The sequence below is a fragment of the Debaryomyces hansenii genome (assembly GCF_000006445.2).
Source record: "Debaryomyces hansenii CBS767 chromosome F complete sequence".
Classification (NCBI taxonomy): domain Eukaryota; kingdom Fungi; phylum Ascomycota; class Pichiomycetes; order Serinales; family Debaryomycetaceae; genus Debaryomyces; species Debaryomyces hansenii.
Window position 1 is genome coordinate 2,123,636 of NC_006048.2, and position 18,262 is coordinate 2,141,897.

An 18,262-nucleotide genomic window follows, 5' to 3' on the forward strand; every position below is an offset into this window, starting at 1 on the left:
GAGAGCTCAATCACGATGCAGACACAAATGAAAGGGTTGTCCCAATTCTTCTTGGATTTACGGAATACCAAGGACTTGGAGGAAGAAAATAAGCGGATCAACCTAGAGATGAACAACATTCAACAAAAATTCCGTTCCCCACAGTCGCTAAATGGATACCAGAGAAAAAAGTATATTTGTAAACTCATGTATATATACATGTTGGGGTTTAACGATGCTAAGGAATTAGGGTTGGGAGAGGCATTGCAGTTGATTGAGTCGACGCATTTTTCAGAGAAGCAAGTAGGATACTTGGCAATTTCGGTGCTAATTAACCGAGAGGCGGGCCAGCTGGTGAAGGAGTATATGAACGACTTGTTAGAGATGATGCATGGGGCTCTTGTGAGAGATTTGCAGTCAAATAATGAAGATGTCAATTGTGCCGCAATCCAATTCATTGCTTCGAAGTTCAATGTGTTCTATGACGGCGATTTCTTGAGCGATCCGGTGGTAAAGGAATCGGATGAAATGGCCAAAGAGTGGCTAGAATTGATCGATATAGTGTATTCGTTGAGTTGCTCGCCTATCCAAAGCCCGCTCATCAAGAAAAAAGCGGCTTTGGGGCTTTTGTCGCTTCTCAAATTGTATCCCCAGGTTATACTAAGTAACAGTAATTGGATTCCTCGGTTATTGACGTTGATCGATGACAAAGATCTTGGTGTTGTCACCTCTTGTATTCCATTAGTCAAGTTCTTGATCACCATTAAGCCGCAGTTTGTAAAGTCGGTAGTACCCACTATATCCCAACGATTATATGGATTAGTTATAGGAAATACCTGTCCGGACACGTATTTCTACTATAATACCCCAGCACCGTGGCTAATCATCAAATTACTCCAAGTGGTGGAGCATTTCTTTCTTTTGACAACAGAAGATCACAATAATTACCAAATTCCAGTATTACAAGTTACCGATCTAGATTCTGAAACATTGAATAATTTGCGACAGGTAGTATCGAGATCTATACACAACGCATCGAAGCAAATAAAGGGCCTTCCTAATAGGAATTCTCAAAGTGCTATTTTATTTCAAGCAGTATCGCTTGCAGTATTTCTTGATGCTTCGCCTGATGCCATAGCTGGCGCTATTAATGCGTCTATACTATTGTTAGACTCCAATGAAACTAATACCAGGTACTTAGCATTGGACGCGCTAATCAAACTATCGGCAAGAGCAAGCCCCGACAATACCAATCATTCAATAACCCAAAGATTCGATCAACATTTGTTAAAATTATTCGAATTATTAACGGATAAAGACATTTCTGTTAGACGAAAATCGCTCGATTTATTATATACCGTTTGTAACCCACAAACATACGAGACGGTTATCAAGAAGTTACTTCACTATTTTCCTTATTCTGACTTCACTTTAAGATCGGAAATTGCGATTAAAATCGCAGTTTTAGCTGAAAGATTTGCGACTGACTCTACGTGGTATGTTACGACCATGTTAAAGCTATTATCTATTGGTGGTGGAAATTCTAATGGTACGAGTTATATTAGCAATGAAGTCTGGGAAAGAATTGTTCAAATTATTGTGAATAATGAAAGTTTACAACTGAAGTCATGTAAGCTTATTATAGAACTATTGCAAGATCCTTTACAAGCGAACGGGCACACCAAGTCGCAGCCAGTTATAAATACAATTCTGGAAAACCTTATTAAAGTAGCAGCTTTTATTTTAGGTGAGTTTGGGCAGATGGCCGGAGAAGATGAAGAAACTGATCATGACCCAACTGGGTCCCCTGAGCAATACTTACCGTCTGTTCAATACCAATTATTATATGAAGCATATTTCCGCGTTTCCTTAGTCGTGAGAGCAATGTTGCTAACTACGTTCTTCAAATTTTTTGTCAAATTCCCGAAAGAGGATTTTGCGGCCGATATCGTGGATCTCTTTGAGGCAGAGACTCAATCTATTGATATTGAGCTTCAAACCAGAGCATACGAATATCTCAAATTGACAACTAATGCGGATAATCGGAACCTAGCGCTTGCAGCGGTTAGACCTTTACCGATTTTTGAAAGAAAGACTAGTGCTTTAATGTCGAGAATTGGGAGTGTTCAAAAAATTGCCAGTAATAGGAACAGGTCAACATCATTTGTCAGTGCTCTGAAAATCAATAATGGGAATAATGGTACCGTCGCCAGCAACCGATTATCTTTGGCCAACAGCAGCTCAGAACACCTTGCAACCAGACAGCTTTACAATCATTATCCATCTACCTCGAGTGTTGCCTTACCAACCACTAAAGAAGAAGACGATGATCTTTCTGAGGATGGTAGTAAGGAGGAAGCAAATCCATTTGGAGACGACGATCCTCCGATTGTGTTGTCTCCCAATTGGTATAGCGGATATCACCGTATGTGTCATTATGATGCTGGTATCTTTTATGAAAGTCAATTCATTAAAATAATATACAGAATCGTCAAAGACGGTCACCAATTGCGACTACAATTTACTATTATCAATAACTGTGCCAAGACGACCGGGGTAGATATAACAAATTTAAGAGTGTTAAATATAGAAAGTTTGACTAAACCGGAAGACCCCAATTACATCTTGAACTTGAAGCAGTTGCCAAAGCTGACTGTGTCTGATAAAACAACTATGGAAATAGATATCAAAATTCGGAATGTGGTTGAGAACAATGAAAGTCCTATTTTATCTCTAACGTTTATGTGTGGCGGGTCGTTCAACCAGTTGAATTTGAAATTCCCAGTCATTCTATTGAAAACTGTGTCCTCTACAGCAATGGCAGATCTCGATGATTTCAAGAAGAGATGGTTGCAAATTGGCGAACTATTGGGTGTTGAGCAAGGTGAATCTACCGCAAGGGTCTTGACATCGCACAGATATAATTCATCAAACGTTGTGAGATTATTGTCCAGGTTGGGTTTTGCTGTCGTCTATAATACTAGTGATGATAGTGACCAGGGCATATTAGTTATGGGAGCCGGTATTTTGCACACGCAGAAATCGAAATATGGTGTGTTGACTACAATCAAAAGCATCGATGCGATCGGCAGGGAATTTGAGGTCCTGGTAAGGTGTACCGGGGGCGGTATCCCCGAGATCATAACTTCAACTATGAAGGAAATCATGGAAGGCAAGTTTTAGTGCATGCTAGTTTACCAAAGTACATAGCATATGAAATCATAAGATTATACTCCATCTCCAGCTTGTATATTATGCATCTTTCTATTTGTTTAAGCTTCATTTCCCCGTACTTGAATTCTCTTACTTTACTTATTTTGGATAAATGTTTCCCAATTGTCATTTTCATTGCGCATTCTCAGAAAAAGTAAATTTTTGCAGTTGTAACAAGCAATTTTTTGTAATTGATGTTCTGTTACATCCCTTATTTTCTACGGCATCATATGCTCAAGAATATTTTCCAATATTTCTTTTAACAATTAACAAAAATTGGCTTTTGATAAATTCTTAACTGGTACCTATTCTAAAATTTCCTAATTCGGTAGTCATGCTGCTCCAATGTACTTATGCGGAAATTTTTCAAATGCCTAAATCCAAGCACGAAGCCGATTTTCAGTTTGTTTACATGTCTCCACTGGAAAAAATGTCATGTTCACAAGCATCTGGCCCAGGCTTAAAGAATCTAGACGTATCATATTATAAGCATACTTTGTTTACTCACGGTCAGTGTGCATCGGAGCAGAATAATTGCAATACAAGGCCTTAGACATCAGTTTTCGCTTCTCTAGCTGTATCTGGTTTCTATGTCCATTACCGGGCGTTCGAATCGATGTATGAATAGAATGATGTAACAATCATTAGTAGTCTGAAATGGCATATGTTTACAATTACATTTCCTATTTAGTGCGACTTACCGATTTGGGTATTAATTGGAATGAATTAAATTTCCTAATTAGGTTGCATCTATAGTGCGGTCTCCTCTTTATGCGTCTTGTTAAGCTTCTATAAGGAGAGCGAAGATTTTGCAGCTGATTTAATGTACTAAATCAGTAAAATATGTAGAGGCTTTGGACAAAAAGGATAAACATTTGGATCATTAGCCATTGTGGGGAGAAATCGTAACGGAATCCATATTTAACCTACGGATTTCTAGTCAAACGGAATAATTCTTTCAAAATGTTCAGTGTTCTGCCGTCCATACGTGAATTGTTAAACATAAGATAAATTACTACTATAGAATACAATATGAAGGTAACTACATTATCAACGGCTTTGGCTATATTATCTGCTACCAATATGGTCGCAGCTGCCCCAGCACCGCAGGTTTTGACGGTGTGGCAAACTGCAACACAGATTGTTAACACGGATGGGTCTATTTATGACCAGGAAGCTACGCAGGCAACGGTAGCAGCTGTATCTACCAGTGCAGCTGCATCAACTGATACATCATCTGCTGGTACTAATTCAGGTTCCAGCTCATCCGGAAGCAAGTTCAACTTGGACTCTTTGCTCTCGGGAGGAAGTGGAAAGATGAAGCAATGGCTCAGTAAAATGTTTGGAGACAATTCCGGATCTTCTAGTGGATCTTCAAGTGCATCCACAAATGCACCAGTCTCTACATCAGCCAGTATTGCCACTAGTACTTCTACTGGATCTTCAAGATTAGGATTTTTAGATAGCCTTTTGGGTGGATCAGATTCAGACTCAGACTCAGACTCAGACTCAGGATCAGGATCAGATAGTTCTTCCACTTACAGACCATCCACCTTATCAACATCAACCTCTTCATCTTCCGGTTCGTCTAGTACCTCTACTTCCGGCTCGTCATCTGGTATTTATGACCAAATTTCTGACTCCACAGGTATCGACAAGACCTTTGCTAAGGAAATCTTAGATGCCCACAACACGGATAGAGCAAAACACCTGGCACAACCATTGTCATGGGATACCGACGCTTATAACTATGCAAAGAAAAATGCAGACAATTACGACTGTTCTGGTGTTTTGACCCATACACACGGTCAGTTCGGTGAAAACCTTGCATGTGGTTACAAGGATGGTCCTTCTGCAGTTCAAGCTTGGTACGAAGAAGGCCAAACTTATGATTACTCTACTGCAAATGAATACAATCATTTTACTCAAATGGTTTGGAAAGATACAACTAAGGTTGGTTGTGCTTACAAAGATTGTTCTTCAGAAAACTGGGGTTTATACATTATTTGTTCATACGACCCAGTTGGTAATGTCATTGGCCAAAATAAGGCAAATGTGTTAGAGAATTAAAGGTATATATCATCAAATGGTAAAAGCCCATACAACTAGACCCAACAAGTACTTTGGTCTCCTTTATTCTACTAAATGTTTTTTTATTTATTAAAATAGTCTGACTTCATAAAGAATCGTCGGCATAGTTTCTGGTTAATCTTCAATTCTCTATTTCAAAATACCATTATTTAAGTTAGTTGCTTGGTTTTACGTTCGTTTGGCTTTTGAGATTTTATACCTACATGTATTGTATTAAATATTACTATATATACAGTAATTGCATCGTATTTCTAATTTAATTATCATATATTTAAATTTTTTGCGAGCTCATTAAAAAATGCATCTGTCAATATCCATACTGGCTTGGAAAATTGATGTCAACATCACCGATCTACTACTTCGAGAATGGGTTGCGCAAGGTAAAGCCTTATTACTTCACTTATAAGACACATGTTAAGTCAAGATGGATAGGGAAGACAGTGTATGAAGTATTCACTACAGAATTGGGACAAGAACATGATATAACCAAGAAGGAAATTACCAATCAGATAATATATATATTGAGTAATCAGGGAATGAAAGGAGGACCGATCGCAATTAAAGGTTGGGAAAACCTAGTAGAAAGGAAAATACAATCTCAAGATTTAATATATAATTCGAAGCATATACATGAGCCTAGTGTTGCGCAAGGCCTTGAATTGGTAAAAAAATCTAGTAAGTGTACTAGTCAAGATTTAACAGACCTAAGCATCATATTTGAGAATGATGAGATGCTTGTAATAGATAAACCAGCAGGGATTCCAACACATCCTAAAGGTAATTATAGATATAATTCAATCACTGAGTTAGTAAAGCATGATTTAAATTTAGAGAATGTATGGCCTTGTCATAGGTTAGATAAGGTTACTTCTGGAATTTTGATATTAGGGACAACTAAGCAAGGAAGTAAAATCTACCTGACTATAATTAATAACGAAAGAGATAGAATTTCGAAACAGTACGTTGCTAGAGTGATGGGAGAGTTTCCAAAAGATGAGTTTGTTATGAACTGTCCAATATTTCTAGTGAACACGTCTGGTGGTTATATTATGCCGTCGAATTCTAGGAATGTTCCCAAGAATTCAACAACAATCTTTAGAAGATTGAACTATAACAAAGAGCTAAACCAAAGTATCGTATTATGCAAACCCATAACAGGTCGAATGCATCAAATAAGGATACATTTGAGAAATACAGGTCACCCTATAGTGAACGATTATGAGTACAATCCACAGGGAGATGCAACAAGACTGCACATTCAACGATTAAGAAACCAAATTGAGTTACAAATGTATGAAAATATCTATCTTGATTTCCCTTCGTTTAAAGAACACCAACCGCATAACGTTGCTCATGATGAAACCGAGGTAGATGTAGTAAGGCTTTCAAGGGTGGAGACTGATGAAATGCAAAAAAAAATACATCAATTGGTAAAATTGAGATCTGAGATGGTAAAAGATATGAAAGAACAGTATAATAAGATTTGCGATGAATGCAATCGCCCGTTATTTGATTCAGATATCAATATAGATGACGGAGGGATTTGGCTACATGCTTTTCGCTATGAGTATTCTGCGATTGAATCTGTCAATTCGTTTTGCTTCGAAACCAGTTTTCCATCATGGTGTAATATATGAATCTAAACTATGTTCAATATTTATAATAATTTTTTCATGTCGTCTATATACGGAAGCTTTGAATAATAGCCAGGCACATTCCTAGCACCTATTGTATTGTACATTTTTACTTCTTTAACGAGCACTTGACCATTCCTGAAGGCTTTGTTCTGTTCCTTTACAACATTCAATAGTTGCAGTTTATAATTCAGATTAGACTTTAATAATACATTTAATGCCAGATCAAGGTCAGTCATAACCTGTTGCTTATCACTTTCTGTAGCTGGAACAATTGTAAACCTGAAAAAGAATACTCCTCTTACTTGATCCAAATCTTTCGGCAATTTTACATATTTGTGCAACGATTCGAATAGTGATCGCTTTATGAATTTTCTGTATTTTGCCCTACCTACTGCAGTATCCAATGGACATAGTTTCTCTTGGAAGAATGCAAGCTTCTTATACTTTCCTTTATATTCTGTTAAAGATTTGGCAAGCAAAGGATCATTAAGGTTAAAGCCTCCACGATTTGTGAACGTATATGCTATATTTGATTTTCTGGCCAACGATACATGGTGCAGATCAGGAAAGAACTTCAATGTGAAAAATTTACTTGACAATAATGTGGGCAATTTCCTTATCATTTGCTTTCTATGCACATGTTTGTACACAACTTGATCAACTCCTTTAATATCCGTAGGCTTTTCTGGCAAGCAATTTCGTATATGACTTGGAGGGTATTCTTCATTATAGCGATATTTCACAAATTCCTTACAGTTTTTAAAGTTAGCTTGGAATGCTCCAGTTGTTTCCTCTATATATTTATTTGGTAATACTGGCACTGTTCTCTGAGGCATCGGTGAAATGGGTTTAACAAGATTTACTGGTCCTGACGAATTAGATAAAAAATTTCGAACTACTGTATCATGTTTGAACCTGAAGATTTCGATTGAACATCCTCTTATCTTCATATTTCTATAAAAAATAACATTAACATTAACAGAAGTAGTTGTTGACAAAACATAAAAAAGTTTCAATATATAATAATGCGCACTTTAAAATGTATGTGAGATTAATTATTCATTATAATACATGAGATGAACTATATAGGATCAGGCAATTTAGGCTGCCATAATGACACAGTCGAGTCGGCGGTGGCAAAGGTTAATAATTTCTGATTAAATGCAACGATTTTTGGAATGCCTTGGTTTGTAGATAAAGTTTGGAACGGACGTAAAGTTTTCGGATTATCGAGATCAGAAACTGAACGAGTATTACCATCAGTATGCTTTAAATTCGTGAGGTCGAAAGCCAGGACATTCATCTGAGGCGACCCCACAAGTACAAACTTCCCACAGGGAGAGAACGACGCGGATCCCGAATAGGGATATTTAAATGTCATCCAATCTCCATTGTATTCTGTATGAGAAGTATCGGGTCCGATTTGTAAAGTAGTCAACAACTGGCCCAGGAACGCATCAAGCACGTAATGTTCGTACGAGTCAGTTGATATCAACAAGAGCTTCCCATTATTGGAAAATTCTAGTTTATTCCATGATTGTCCTGCGAGAATCTGTATCTCGACTTCTAGAAATGGCTTCTTGTCAAAACTGGCCGTATCGTAGAACGCAACAACCCCTACGCCTGCCCCTGTCGATGGACAGGGACACTTGCCCACACAAAATACAATCCCCCTGGGATCAAATGCTATAACCGTGGGCTGTCCCATATCCAAGTTTCCAACAGGCGATGTAGATCGCAAGTCCCATAGCTTGACCGTACGATCCAAGCTTGCGCTCAAAAAAAGATCCAGCACAGGATGTACCTCAATAGACGTAACCTGATCTTTATGCCCCTTGAAGTACCTCAAGTACAGATTATTCGACAACGAAAGATATCGAATGGCATTATCGATGTTTTTATCTGCAGCTGGGGTCGATGCATATAAACAGTTCAATTCTAAATGAGTGAACCTCGCCAAATGTGCCCCATACTTCTGCGACTGTATATCATTATGATGCACACCCTTGTGGACGTCGTATAGCTGAATTGATTTATCTATTCCTGCTGAAATTAGGTATTGGCCCGAATCATCAAAATCTAATGAAGTTATGCTCGCTCCTTTGTGATAATTAAACGTCTTCACCGGCTCAAAAGACTTTATAACTTTGTCAGTAATGGTTAAACTAGAAGACGATTTGTGTCCATTACTCAAACTTGTCATTCTTATATATATTCAAACCATTAGTCCTGTGTTAAACGCTTTATACCATCGAAACAACTGAAATATTTTGTTTATACTAACAAATGCACGAAATGACACAAAACCGCCTCATAGGTTTTATTGCGCCGGCGGAGCTTATGGAATCGAAATGTATAATAGATAGGGTTATAATTGTATATTGATTGCGTGACTATAGCTCAATTGATACATACTTAGGACGACATAATGACAGAACATAAAACACCATTCAAAGTTAAGGCAATATTCGAGTATAAATCGGATTTCGAGGATGATTTATCATTCCCTGTGGGGCAATTGATCACTGTGACAGAGGTGGAAGACGAAGAATGGTACACTGGTACATACAATGGGAAGAGTGGTATGTTTCCAAAAAATTTCGTTGAATTAGATGGTACTGACCTGGGAGATGCTAAGGCAGAAAGTGAGAGTATTGGTGGAATTACATCGTCGCAGGCGAAGGGAGCGAATGCAAAGGAGCAACCTGTGGTAGATTCGACCCCTAGGCAAACTGAAGGCGTAATATCGTCTGAAAACAGGGTAGGCGCTTCAGATACCAAACAAGAGAATACTCAACAGGAATCCACTACTAGGAGTCCGCCAAAACCATCAATGCCGGGTGTCTTCCCCAACCAAAAGATCAAGGACCCATATAGCGTCAAGAAGCAGTTTTTAGCATCGGGAAAGTCGTCTTACGTTCCCCCTGTGAAACCAAGAGACGATTACAATATCATTGGACATGCCCGCCACGATGTTGTTAACGAAAATGAGATTGTTAAGGGAACCAACAATGATGCCGAGGATGCGACACCGGAAGAGGAAGAACCTAAAGTAAGCCTAAAAGAACGTATAGCGTTGTTACAGAAGCGTCAGCAAGAAGAAGCTGAGAGAGAAGCTGCTGCATTAAAAAAGAAGGAAGAAAGAAAGCTTAAAGCAGCTGAAGAAAAAGAAAGATTGAAGCAAAAAAGAGAAGCCGAAGCACTGGCTCCAGCACATATTCCAGAAACCCATGCGCTACAAGAGGTAAGTTCAGAAGATCGCAAAAAGTCGATCGATAGTGTAGCTACTGGGGATAGGAGGAGATCTGTCGATAGTATACATACTGGAGGTGGTCGCAGATCTATTGATAGCGTGGCCACTGGAGGATCTTATGCAGAAAGGCGCCAGGATGTTGAATACAATCCTGAAGCAGACCATAATAATATTGCTGCACCTATTCATGAATCAAATATGGGTGATGATTCCGAGGAAGGATTAAGAACCGAAGTTCCAAGAGGAGAAGACGCTGACGAAGAAGATGAAACAGCAGAAGAGTCTGACGATGAGGAATTGCGCAGAAAGAAACTTGTTGAACGTATGGCTAAAATATCCGGCGGTAGAAACATGTTCGGAATGATGGGGATGGCAGCTCCTTTTGGGCAACCTGGGGCAGCACCATCTAAGAAAACGAAAGAACCCGCTAATGAAGATAAGGAAATTAACCATGAGAAACCAAGGTCATCTATCGAAAAGAGCTCAGAAAATGATCCTTCAGTACCTCTGGCTGTTCCAATTATGCCGTTTGCGAACCCAGATTCCTTACCCAAGAATTTACTTTCTGGTTCTGACGGTGATAAGCGTAAGTCTATTGGATCTTATGACGAAAAGTTTGACGATGCTACTGATAGACCACCTGCCTCGAAGCCACATATTCCTGATTCGTCGTCAATGTTAGAGGAAGATGATTTTACTGAATCAGACAGTAAGTTCCCAGAAGCTGGAGAACCCCAATTACATCCGGAGACGGTAAATGCGATGCCCCCACCCGTACCAAATATGCCGGGATTAGACAATGTAACCGATGATATCTTTGAGACAGATCGCAAGAATTTTCAGCCGGAAAAGGATATAAAGTTATCAAAATCAACTTTAGAAGCGGAGCCAACAGGATATGAGGCTGATGAGGATTTATCTGACAAACCTAAAGTTCAGTCAGAGGAAATTTCATCTGTAAGGAGAAGCCATTCTGTTAAATCGAATGAGCCACCACCTCCTATTCCAACATCTACACCTTTAGAAAAGGCAGATCCAGTTCCACCGATGCCATCGATACGCCCTGGTTATACCCTTGGAGAATCTCCTCTGGTGCCTTTTTCACATCCACCCGAGAGGGCAGCCCCACCTCCAATCCCTAAGGCTGGTACGGAAAGATCAGCGCCACCGCCAATTCCTTCATCACCTCAAAGGTCGGCACCACCACCAATTCCTTCATCACCCCAAAGAGCGCCACCACCACCAATTCCATCGTATGGAAGTATTCCACCTACATCAGATAAGAATATATCGTCTGGTGGTGGCCCAATACCTGAAGATGACGAAGGCGATGAAATCGCACCTGCCGATGAGCAATTTAATGTTGATGATTATAACTATGATAAGGATGAAAACGAGTTTTCGTTCCACCTGAGGAACCCAGAGAGGTCGTTTACAATGCCAGACATTGCCCCTCCTATCCCAAATACTCATCCATCATTCAATCCTCCACCAGTCCCACCAGTTGATACCTCGCGTGCTCCACAGCGTGCAAGTACAGATATAGGAGATGCAACGATGGTGTCTCCAGCATCGTTAACTAAGACACCAACGAATTCGTCATTTGGACCATCTCATCAACGCCAGTCAAGTGATTTATCTAATGCAGGTGGCTTAAACAGATCCAGATCAGCTAAATCGCATCAAGAACAAACTCAAGCAGAAATTGCTTGTAGCGAATTGGAATATGAAATTGGGAACATCAATGGTAATTCGAATTGGTGGTTGAAGGGAAACTTACCGGAATCATTAGAATCTAAGATTGGAAGCGAATTGACGTACGAAATTGATTCTAACTCAATTACCAAAAGAGGAAATCGAATAATCAATTACCGTGACTATTATATTTTGTTTAACGATCTTTCGCAACTAGTTTTTGAACTAGAATATGAGAGTGAGGATCCTAGATCCACTATCAAGTTGATTAACCAATTCACTAAACCAATGCCGATTATTAGAAAAGATTTATTAGATAAATCTTACAGAGAGTTCGGCAACAAGATAACATCGATTACGAACTCATTAGTTGGGACTAGGCTTAATGAGAGTATTGTTAGTAAGGTTTTTAGCTCCCTTGCGAAACATGATGCTCAAGTTTTATCACCAATTGGGAACAAAACGTATGGTGTAACTATCTACAGAAATACTAATAATCATAACATCGCCAGAATTGAAGAAATCAGACCTGGCGATATATTATGTATCAAGCAAGGTAAATTTAATGTTCACAAGGGATTAACAGGCAATAAATCAATTACAGTTGGGGGTAGTGAAGTGTTTTCTGCGGTAGTTACTGACTATGATCCAAAGAAGGACAAGTTCAAGGTTATAGAACTGGACAATGCTGGTCACATCAAGAAAGAAACTTATAAGATGAGCGAAATGAAGAGTGGAAGAGTGAGAGTTTTCAGAGTAGTTGGAAGAAATTATATCGAATGGTAATCTTATAGGAACCACATAGCTTAGATGAAAAATTAAAAATATACGTTGTTGACAAATGTAAAACAATATATTGATGTATTAAAATTATGTATTTCTAACTAACACTTAGGATTCTTAGACCAAAGAAAGGAAACAAATTCTAAAGATTTCACAGTCAAGTAAATGATTAACATACTAACCATAGAGAAGACAAACTAATACGAATTCTCCAACCAAATTGGTAGGCGCTCGCCGATCACAAGATATTTACTTCAAAATCAGAGGTTATGATGAAAAACATTACTGACTTAAACTGAAATTAACACTGAAACTTAACCAAAAAACTTAGACAACCGATCATACACGGAACAAGACATTTCTGGACAACTCACGACATAGGAAAACAAGGGGCACAAACAGGATCACAAACAAGATCACAAACAAGATCACACAGAGGATCACAAACAAGATCACAAGATCACAAACATATAAAGAAAAGCATGAACCACTCAAGAGGCAACTAACAGGCCTTCTGGAACACTTACTCAATACCCTCACAATTAGGGACTTTTCTCATATTTCAAACAATTCGATATTCAATCGACATTCAAAGATTTACTAGGGTAATTCGCCACCAAACACGGACTCATTCAACCACACAAAAAAATCATTTACTGAACTACATCGGAGATCACTACTCCGACAATCACTACTCCCATAACACATTTACTGGAATACAAAAACCTGCGCATTTTTAACTCATAAATGGACACATACGGACTTATCACAAAATACGGATTAATACAAAACTAATCGCACCTAATAAGAACTATTGGACATTGTATCAAATTAAAATCATCACACATGGCTGAGAATACCTTTAGAACCCTTTCTGTTTCTTGTTTTCCTCCTTTGGTCTAAAAACACTAGATGTTAGTTAAAAACATACCCTTTTAGTACAAAAAGTTAATATCTAAACGATATTGATCATTTGTCTATATCCCTCTAAGATATTTCATTGAGAAAAAGATTTTATTGATATGAGGTAGCCAAAGACGGGGAAAAACAAGGGCGCAAAGGTGCCCCTTTATACACCTCTCATCAAATTACACAAAACCACACAGTATGACCTTATGACGTTTTGGGATTGTGCCATACCACATTTGTAGTTGGTAACAATCATGATACACGGTTGCAATGATTGTCATGCATGGACAAAAGAAGACAAGACAAGCACTACGTAGAGATAAAGCACCAAGAACAAAAAAAAATTCCAAAGTTTACTTTTATCTCTAGATCATAGTACGGAGTCGATAGCTCCAAGTGAAATGCTCCTGAGGAATCTTGATTCCGGAACTAGGGGGCCAGAATGTATCTCGCAGGCTGTAGACGTCTGCGCCATTCGGCGCGACCGAAGCATCAGGAGTTATTCGCCTGTCATATGCCAACGAAATTCGGTGTGTTGTTGCATTGTTCGGTAGGTTCGATTAGTAGTGTCCGACCATATTTCACCATAGCAAGCAAGTCTTTCACCAACCACCAACGGAACACTTAAGAGTCAGAATATATAGAAAGGGTTTTTAGAATCAGAAATCACAATTAGCGCAGTGAAACCAAGTTGAAGATGAGTACTCACATACCTATTCAACAAATGAACCCAGACTTTGTCATATCGGTATTGTCTGAGGTGGAAAATGCAAAAACGGGGGCCACGAAGGCAGAATCTACGGCCAATATTGAAAAATTGGTCAATGGGTTGAGTGCTAATGGTTTCTACACCCAAGTTAGGCCTAGTGGTGACAGCCAGTCAAACTTGTTAGTATTCGTGAAATTGGCGTCGTACAAATACGCAGAAGAAATAGAGAAGGACTTGATCAAGAATTACGAGTACGGTGTCACTGCCAAAAACGACACTCAAGCCGATAAATTGAGAATCATTGCTAATGCATTGACAGCCCCATCATCAATTGGCGGTGTTGGTATCACCGTTGGAAAGGGAGACTGGAGTTTTGTCCAGAGTATTACGCCTATTACTGATTCATTGAGACATTCTACTTTTGTTGAAGACTTCAAAGCACACGTCACGAATGGCGATGTCAGTACCAACACAATAAAAGAGAAATTTGGGGTTCAAATTGCCTTGTATTTTGAGTTTTTAAAGTTCTACACCGTATGGTTAGGATATTTATCTGTGTTTGGGCTTGTATCATACTTTAAATCTAAGAAGTCTTTCCTGTTGACGTACACCTTTATCAATTTGATTTGGGGTTGTTTATTTATTACTTTTTGGAATAGAAGACAACAATACCTAGTCAACTTCTGGGGAGTCCAAAATTCTCATCACATTGAAGAGCACACTTCTGCATTGGCCAAGATCAATGAAAAATTTGAAGAAAAATCCACTTATGAGAAGAAGGGTAATACTTCTGGTGTTAGATTTGTCAAGCAACTCGCCTTTATCCCAATTGCCTTATTGTTTGTGGGTGTTTTGGTTGCGTATCAATTAGGGTGCTTTGCTCTCGAGATCTTTTTGGCAGAAATATACGATGGACCTGGTAAGGCATTTTTAACTTTGTTGCCTACTATTTTGATTTCTGTTTTCGTACCAATCTTAACCATTGGTTATGGACTAGTTACCGACCATGTATTGGCGTGGGAAAACCACGACAATGAATACAGCCATGATAATTCTGTTATCGTCAAGCAATTTATTTTAAATTTTTTGACCAGTTACGGTCCATTGATTATCACTTCTTTTGTTTACTTGCCTTTTGCTCATTTGGTTCAACCGCATATTGGTGATATTCAATATTCGATATCAAAAAATTTGAATCATGATAGATTCTACCATAAGTATTTAACAAATTTGAAGAGATCAGAGGATTTCAAAATAAATCAACAAAGATTGAATGTTCAATTTTTCTATTTTATTGTGACAAATCAAGTTATTCAAATTGTGTTGAAATATGTTTTGCCTATTATATTACAGAAAGGTATTAAGTTTTTCAAGACTAAAATCCAAGGTAAGCCTGATTACAAGGTTGATGATAGAGAAGTTGAAAAGTCTTGGTTGGATATTGTACGTGCTGCTACCCAATTACCTGAATACAATGTCAATGATGACTTTAGAGGCTTGGCCTTGCAATACGGTTATTTGATTATTTTCGGCCCAGTTTGGTCGTTGGCTCCTATAATTAGTATTATTTTCAATATCATTACCTTCAAATTGGATATGTTTAAGTTATCCAACGGAAAGTATTTCAAGCCACCAATTCCTCACAGAGTTGATTCTATTCACCCATGGAATCACGCATTATTTGCGTTGACTTGGATTGGATCAGTTATTTCTCCAGTTATTACAGCGTTTTATCATCATGGTGCTCAACCGCCTAAGACTTTAGGTCAATTTGCTTTGGATAAAGCTAGTGTTAATATTTCTGGTACAACATTAATATTTTTGGTTTTCCTTAGTGAGCATTTGTTCTTTGCTTTCTGGGTTGTATTATTTAAGATTTCTAAATTGTTTAAGAGTGAAATCGAAAGAAAGAATGACTTCGGAGCAAACGACCTTAAAATAAGACACGATTACTATTCAGGTAAGGTTGAACAAACTGCTGTTGCAGGTGATGATGGTGAATGGTCTAATTTTGGTCCTGAACGTGCCTTAAAGGAAGCGGTCGGTATTCCAATTGCCAACGTTAAGGTTGACGAGACTGAAGATCTAAATGAAAAATCTATTAACAGTTCGGGTAAGAATGTTTCTTCATCTTCTCAACAGAGGAATGTTGAAACCCTTCCAGGTTCTTCAGATAATTATCTGACTTCTTACCAAAAGCAACAAAATGGTCTGTTTGCGACGGGATCAAGAGGTACCAGAGATAATAATGTCAATTCTACAGCTTCTGGTATTGATAGCAGAGCTGGTGCTGGTACCGGAACTGGACCTGTTGCTGGCGCGGCTGTTGGTTCTCGTTCTGTTGCATCGGGAACTGGCGCTTCTGATGATTCTAAACAACGCTTAATTGAGGAAAAGAGAAGGTTATTGGAAGAAAAGGAAAGAATTTTGAGAGAAAAAGGAGCTCATGCTACCAATCTCACCGGCGACGAGAAAAAGGTTTTGGAAACAGTGAAGGATAAGTCAGATTCAATAGTCGAGATCAAGGATTTAGAAGGCAACACAACCTATTCTACTATGGATAACAACAATCATTTTGATCCTTCAGAAGTTGAAGATACCAAAACCAAATTGGACACCCCTAAAGATTCCAAGGCACCTGGTACTGTAAACAATGCTTCCCAAGTTGGAGGTACTGATTCTAAAGTTGGTGGAGTAGAAGGTGGCCAGTCTGGTAATGTGCAAGCTAATGGTGCTAAATCCAGCGCTGATGCAGATACAAGTGAAGCAGACATCAGCCATGCTGATACCACCAATGCTGATACAACTTTCGAATCTTCTACAACTAATTCGAATAGTTTTGTTAAGAATGCTCAAAAGACAGCTAAAGATATTACTCAAAAGGTTGATGAAAATGTTACCAACGGTAATGTCACTAGAAAGAAGACATCTCTTAAAAAGTTATTAAGAAAAAAAAAATAGATAAAAAAATAGTATTGAACAATCGACGATTTTAATTTGGTGTCTGATTTACTTGCTTGTATTTTATTTATTATATAATAGCTTGATTACGTTTTTTCTACCTATTATGTTATTTATGTGTCCTATAATTATTATAAGTATTATAAATATTTTATATTCTAAATGCAATGAGTTGTGTTAAGTATAATCGATGTTGAACTTACGACTTAGTTGGTCTAGCACCAAATATGGAACTACCAACTCTCACGCTCGAACTACCTTGCTTGATTGCTTCCTTAAAATCATTACTCATACCCATACTAAGCTCTAAATCAAGCCTGTATTTATCATCCAATTTTTGTTTCAAAGTCAAGAGTCTTTTGAAATCTGCGTTTCCTTCTTCAGATATAGATTCAGAGAAGGATCCGATAGTCATAAGGCCTTGAATATTTAAAAGAGTACATTGTTTTGGATCCAAAAGGAATTCAACTGTTTCATATAATTCATCAAGAACTTCGAGAGAATAGCCCGACTTTTGGTCTTCGCCTGAAGTGTTTATTTGGAGGTAAATGTTAATGCTGTTACCCTCAGCATTCTTCCTACAAGATTCTAATTTCTTGCATTTCTTTAACGAATCGATTGCTTCCACAGCATATAAATTTTCAACTCCCTTACTCAAGTCTTTACACTTGCCTGTCTGTAAACCACCAATAAAATGCCACTTGATGTCTTTGGGTAATTCTTGAGATTTTCCTATCAATTCTTGAACGTAGTTTTCTCCAAAGTGACGTACCCCATGATTATATAACGCCATGATATCACTAGATGGCTTCAATTTGGAAACAGCCACTAAACGAACAGGCTTACTAGAATGTTCAGCCGAAAGGTTACTAACTTGCTCTGAAATTTTATCATAAGCACTGCTGATTTCTTTTTGTCTAACTTCGGTAGGTTGAGGAAATGTAGACATCTTTACTCTTAATGTTCTTATTGTAGAAGTAAATGGTATCCGTAAACCTAAGTATCTTAACATAAACAATAATTTTTGTACAG

The 18,262-nt window shown here is 38.2% G+C and overlaps 9 protein-coding genes across 9 annotated transcripts; 6 read left to right on the forward strand and 3 right to left on the reverse strand. All coding sequences in view use genetic code 12, as the record gives it.

Moving 5' to 3' along the window:
• Positions 1-15: 15 nt before the first annotated feature.
• On the forward strand, positions 16-3,162 carry DEHA2F25586g (DEHA2F25586p; the record flags this gene model as incomplete). Its single annotated transcript, XM_461452.1, has 1 exon — positions 16-3,162. The coding sequence occupies one exon, from the start codon at positions 16-18 to the stop codon at positions 3,160-3,162; it is 3,147 nt and encodes a 1,048-aa protein (XP_461452.2).
• Positions 3,163-3,526: 364 nt separating this feature from the next.
• On the forward strand, positions 3,527-3,745 carry DEHA2F25608g (DEHA2F25608p; the record flags this gene model as incomplete). Its single annotated transcript, XM_002770854.1, has 1 exon — positions 3,527-3,745. The coding sequence occupies one exon, from the start codon at positions 3,527-3,529 to the stop codon at positions 3,743-3,745; it is 219 nt and encodes a 72-aa protein (XP_002770900.1).
• Positions 3,746-4,224: 479 nt separating this feature from the next.
• Positions 4,225-5,262, forward strand: DEHA2F25630g (DEHA2F25630p; the record flags this gene model as incomplete). Its single annotated transcript, XM_461453.2, has 1 exon — positions 4,225-5,262. The coding sequence occupies one exon, from the start codon at positions 4,225-4,227 to the stop codon at positions 5,260-5,262; it is 1,038 nt and encodes a 345-aa protein (XP_461453.2).
• A 356-nt stretch (positions 5,263-5,618) lies between these two features.
• Positions 5,619-6,920, forward strand: DEHA2F25652g (DEHA2F25652p; the record flags this gene model as incomplete). The annotated part of the gene is made up of 1 exon (XM_461454.1): positions 5,619-6,920. The coding sequence occupies one exon, from the start codon at positions 5,619-5,621 to the stop codon at positions 6,918-6,920; it is 1,302 nt and encodes a 433-aa protein (XP_461454.2).
• A 20-nt stretch (positions 6,921-6,940) lies between these two features.
• DEHA2F25674g (DEHA2F25674p) lies at positions 6,941-7,870 on the reverse strand (the record flags this gene model as incomplete). The annotated part of the gene is made up of 1 exon (XM_461455.1): positions 6,941-7,870. One exon carries the CDS (start codon positions 7,868-7,870, stop codon positions 6,941-6,943), a length of 930 nt encoding a protein of 309 aa, XP_461455.2.
• Positions 7,871-8,001: 131 nt separating this feature from the next.
• Positions 8,002-9,123, reverse strand: DEHA2F25696g (DEHA2F25696p; the record flags this gene model as incomplete). The annotated part of the gene is made up of 1 exon (XM_461456.1): positions 8,002-9,123. The coding sequence occupies one exon, from the start codon at positions 9,121-9,123 to the stop codon at positions 8,002-8,004; it is 1,122 nt and encodes a 373-aa protein (XP_461456.2).
• Positions 9,124-9,348: 225 nt separating this feature from the next.
• DEHA2F25718g (DEHA2F25718p) lies at positions 9,349-12,654 on the forward strand (the record flags this gene model as incomplete). The annotated part of the gene is made up of 1 exon (XM_461457.1): positions 9,349-12,654. One exon carries the CDS (start codon positions 9,349-9,351, stop codon positions 12,652-12,654), a length of 3,306 nt encoding a protein of 1,101 aa, XP_461457.2.
• A 1,603-nt stretch (positions 12,655-14,257) lies between these two features.
• DEHA2F25740g (DEHA2F25740p) lies at positions 14,258-17,230 on the forward strand (the record flags this gene model as incomplete). The annotated part of the gene is made up of 1 exon (XM_002770855.1): positions 14,258-17,230. The coding sequence occupies one exon, from the start codon at positions 14,258-14,260 to the stop codon at positions 17,228-17,230; it is 2,973 nt and encodes a 990-aa protein (XP_002770901.1).
• A 199-nt stretch (positions 17,231-17,429) lies between these two features.
• On the reverse strand, positions 17,430-18,179 carry DEHA2F25762g (DEHA2F25762p; the record flags this gene model as incomplete). The annotated part of the gene is made up of 1 exon (XM_461459.2): positions 17,430-18,179. The coding sequence occupies one exon, from the start codon at positions 18,177-18,179 to the stop codon at positions 17,430-17,432; it is 750 nt and encodes a 249-aa protein (XP_461459.2).
• Positions 18,180-18,262: the final 83 nt, after the last annotated feature.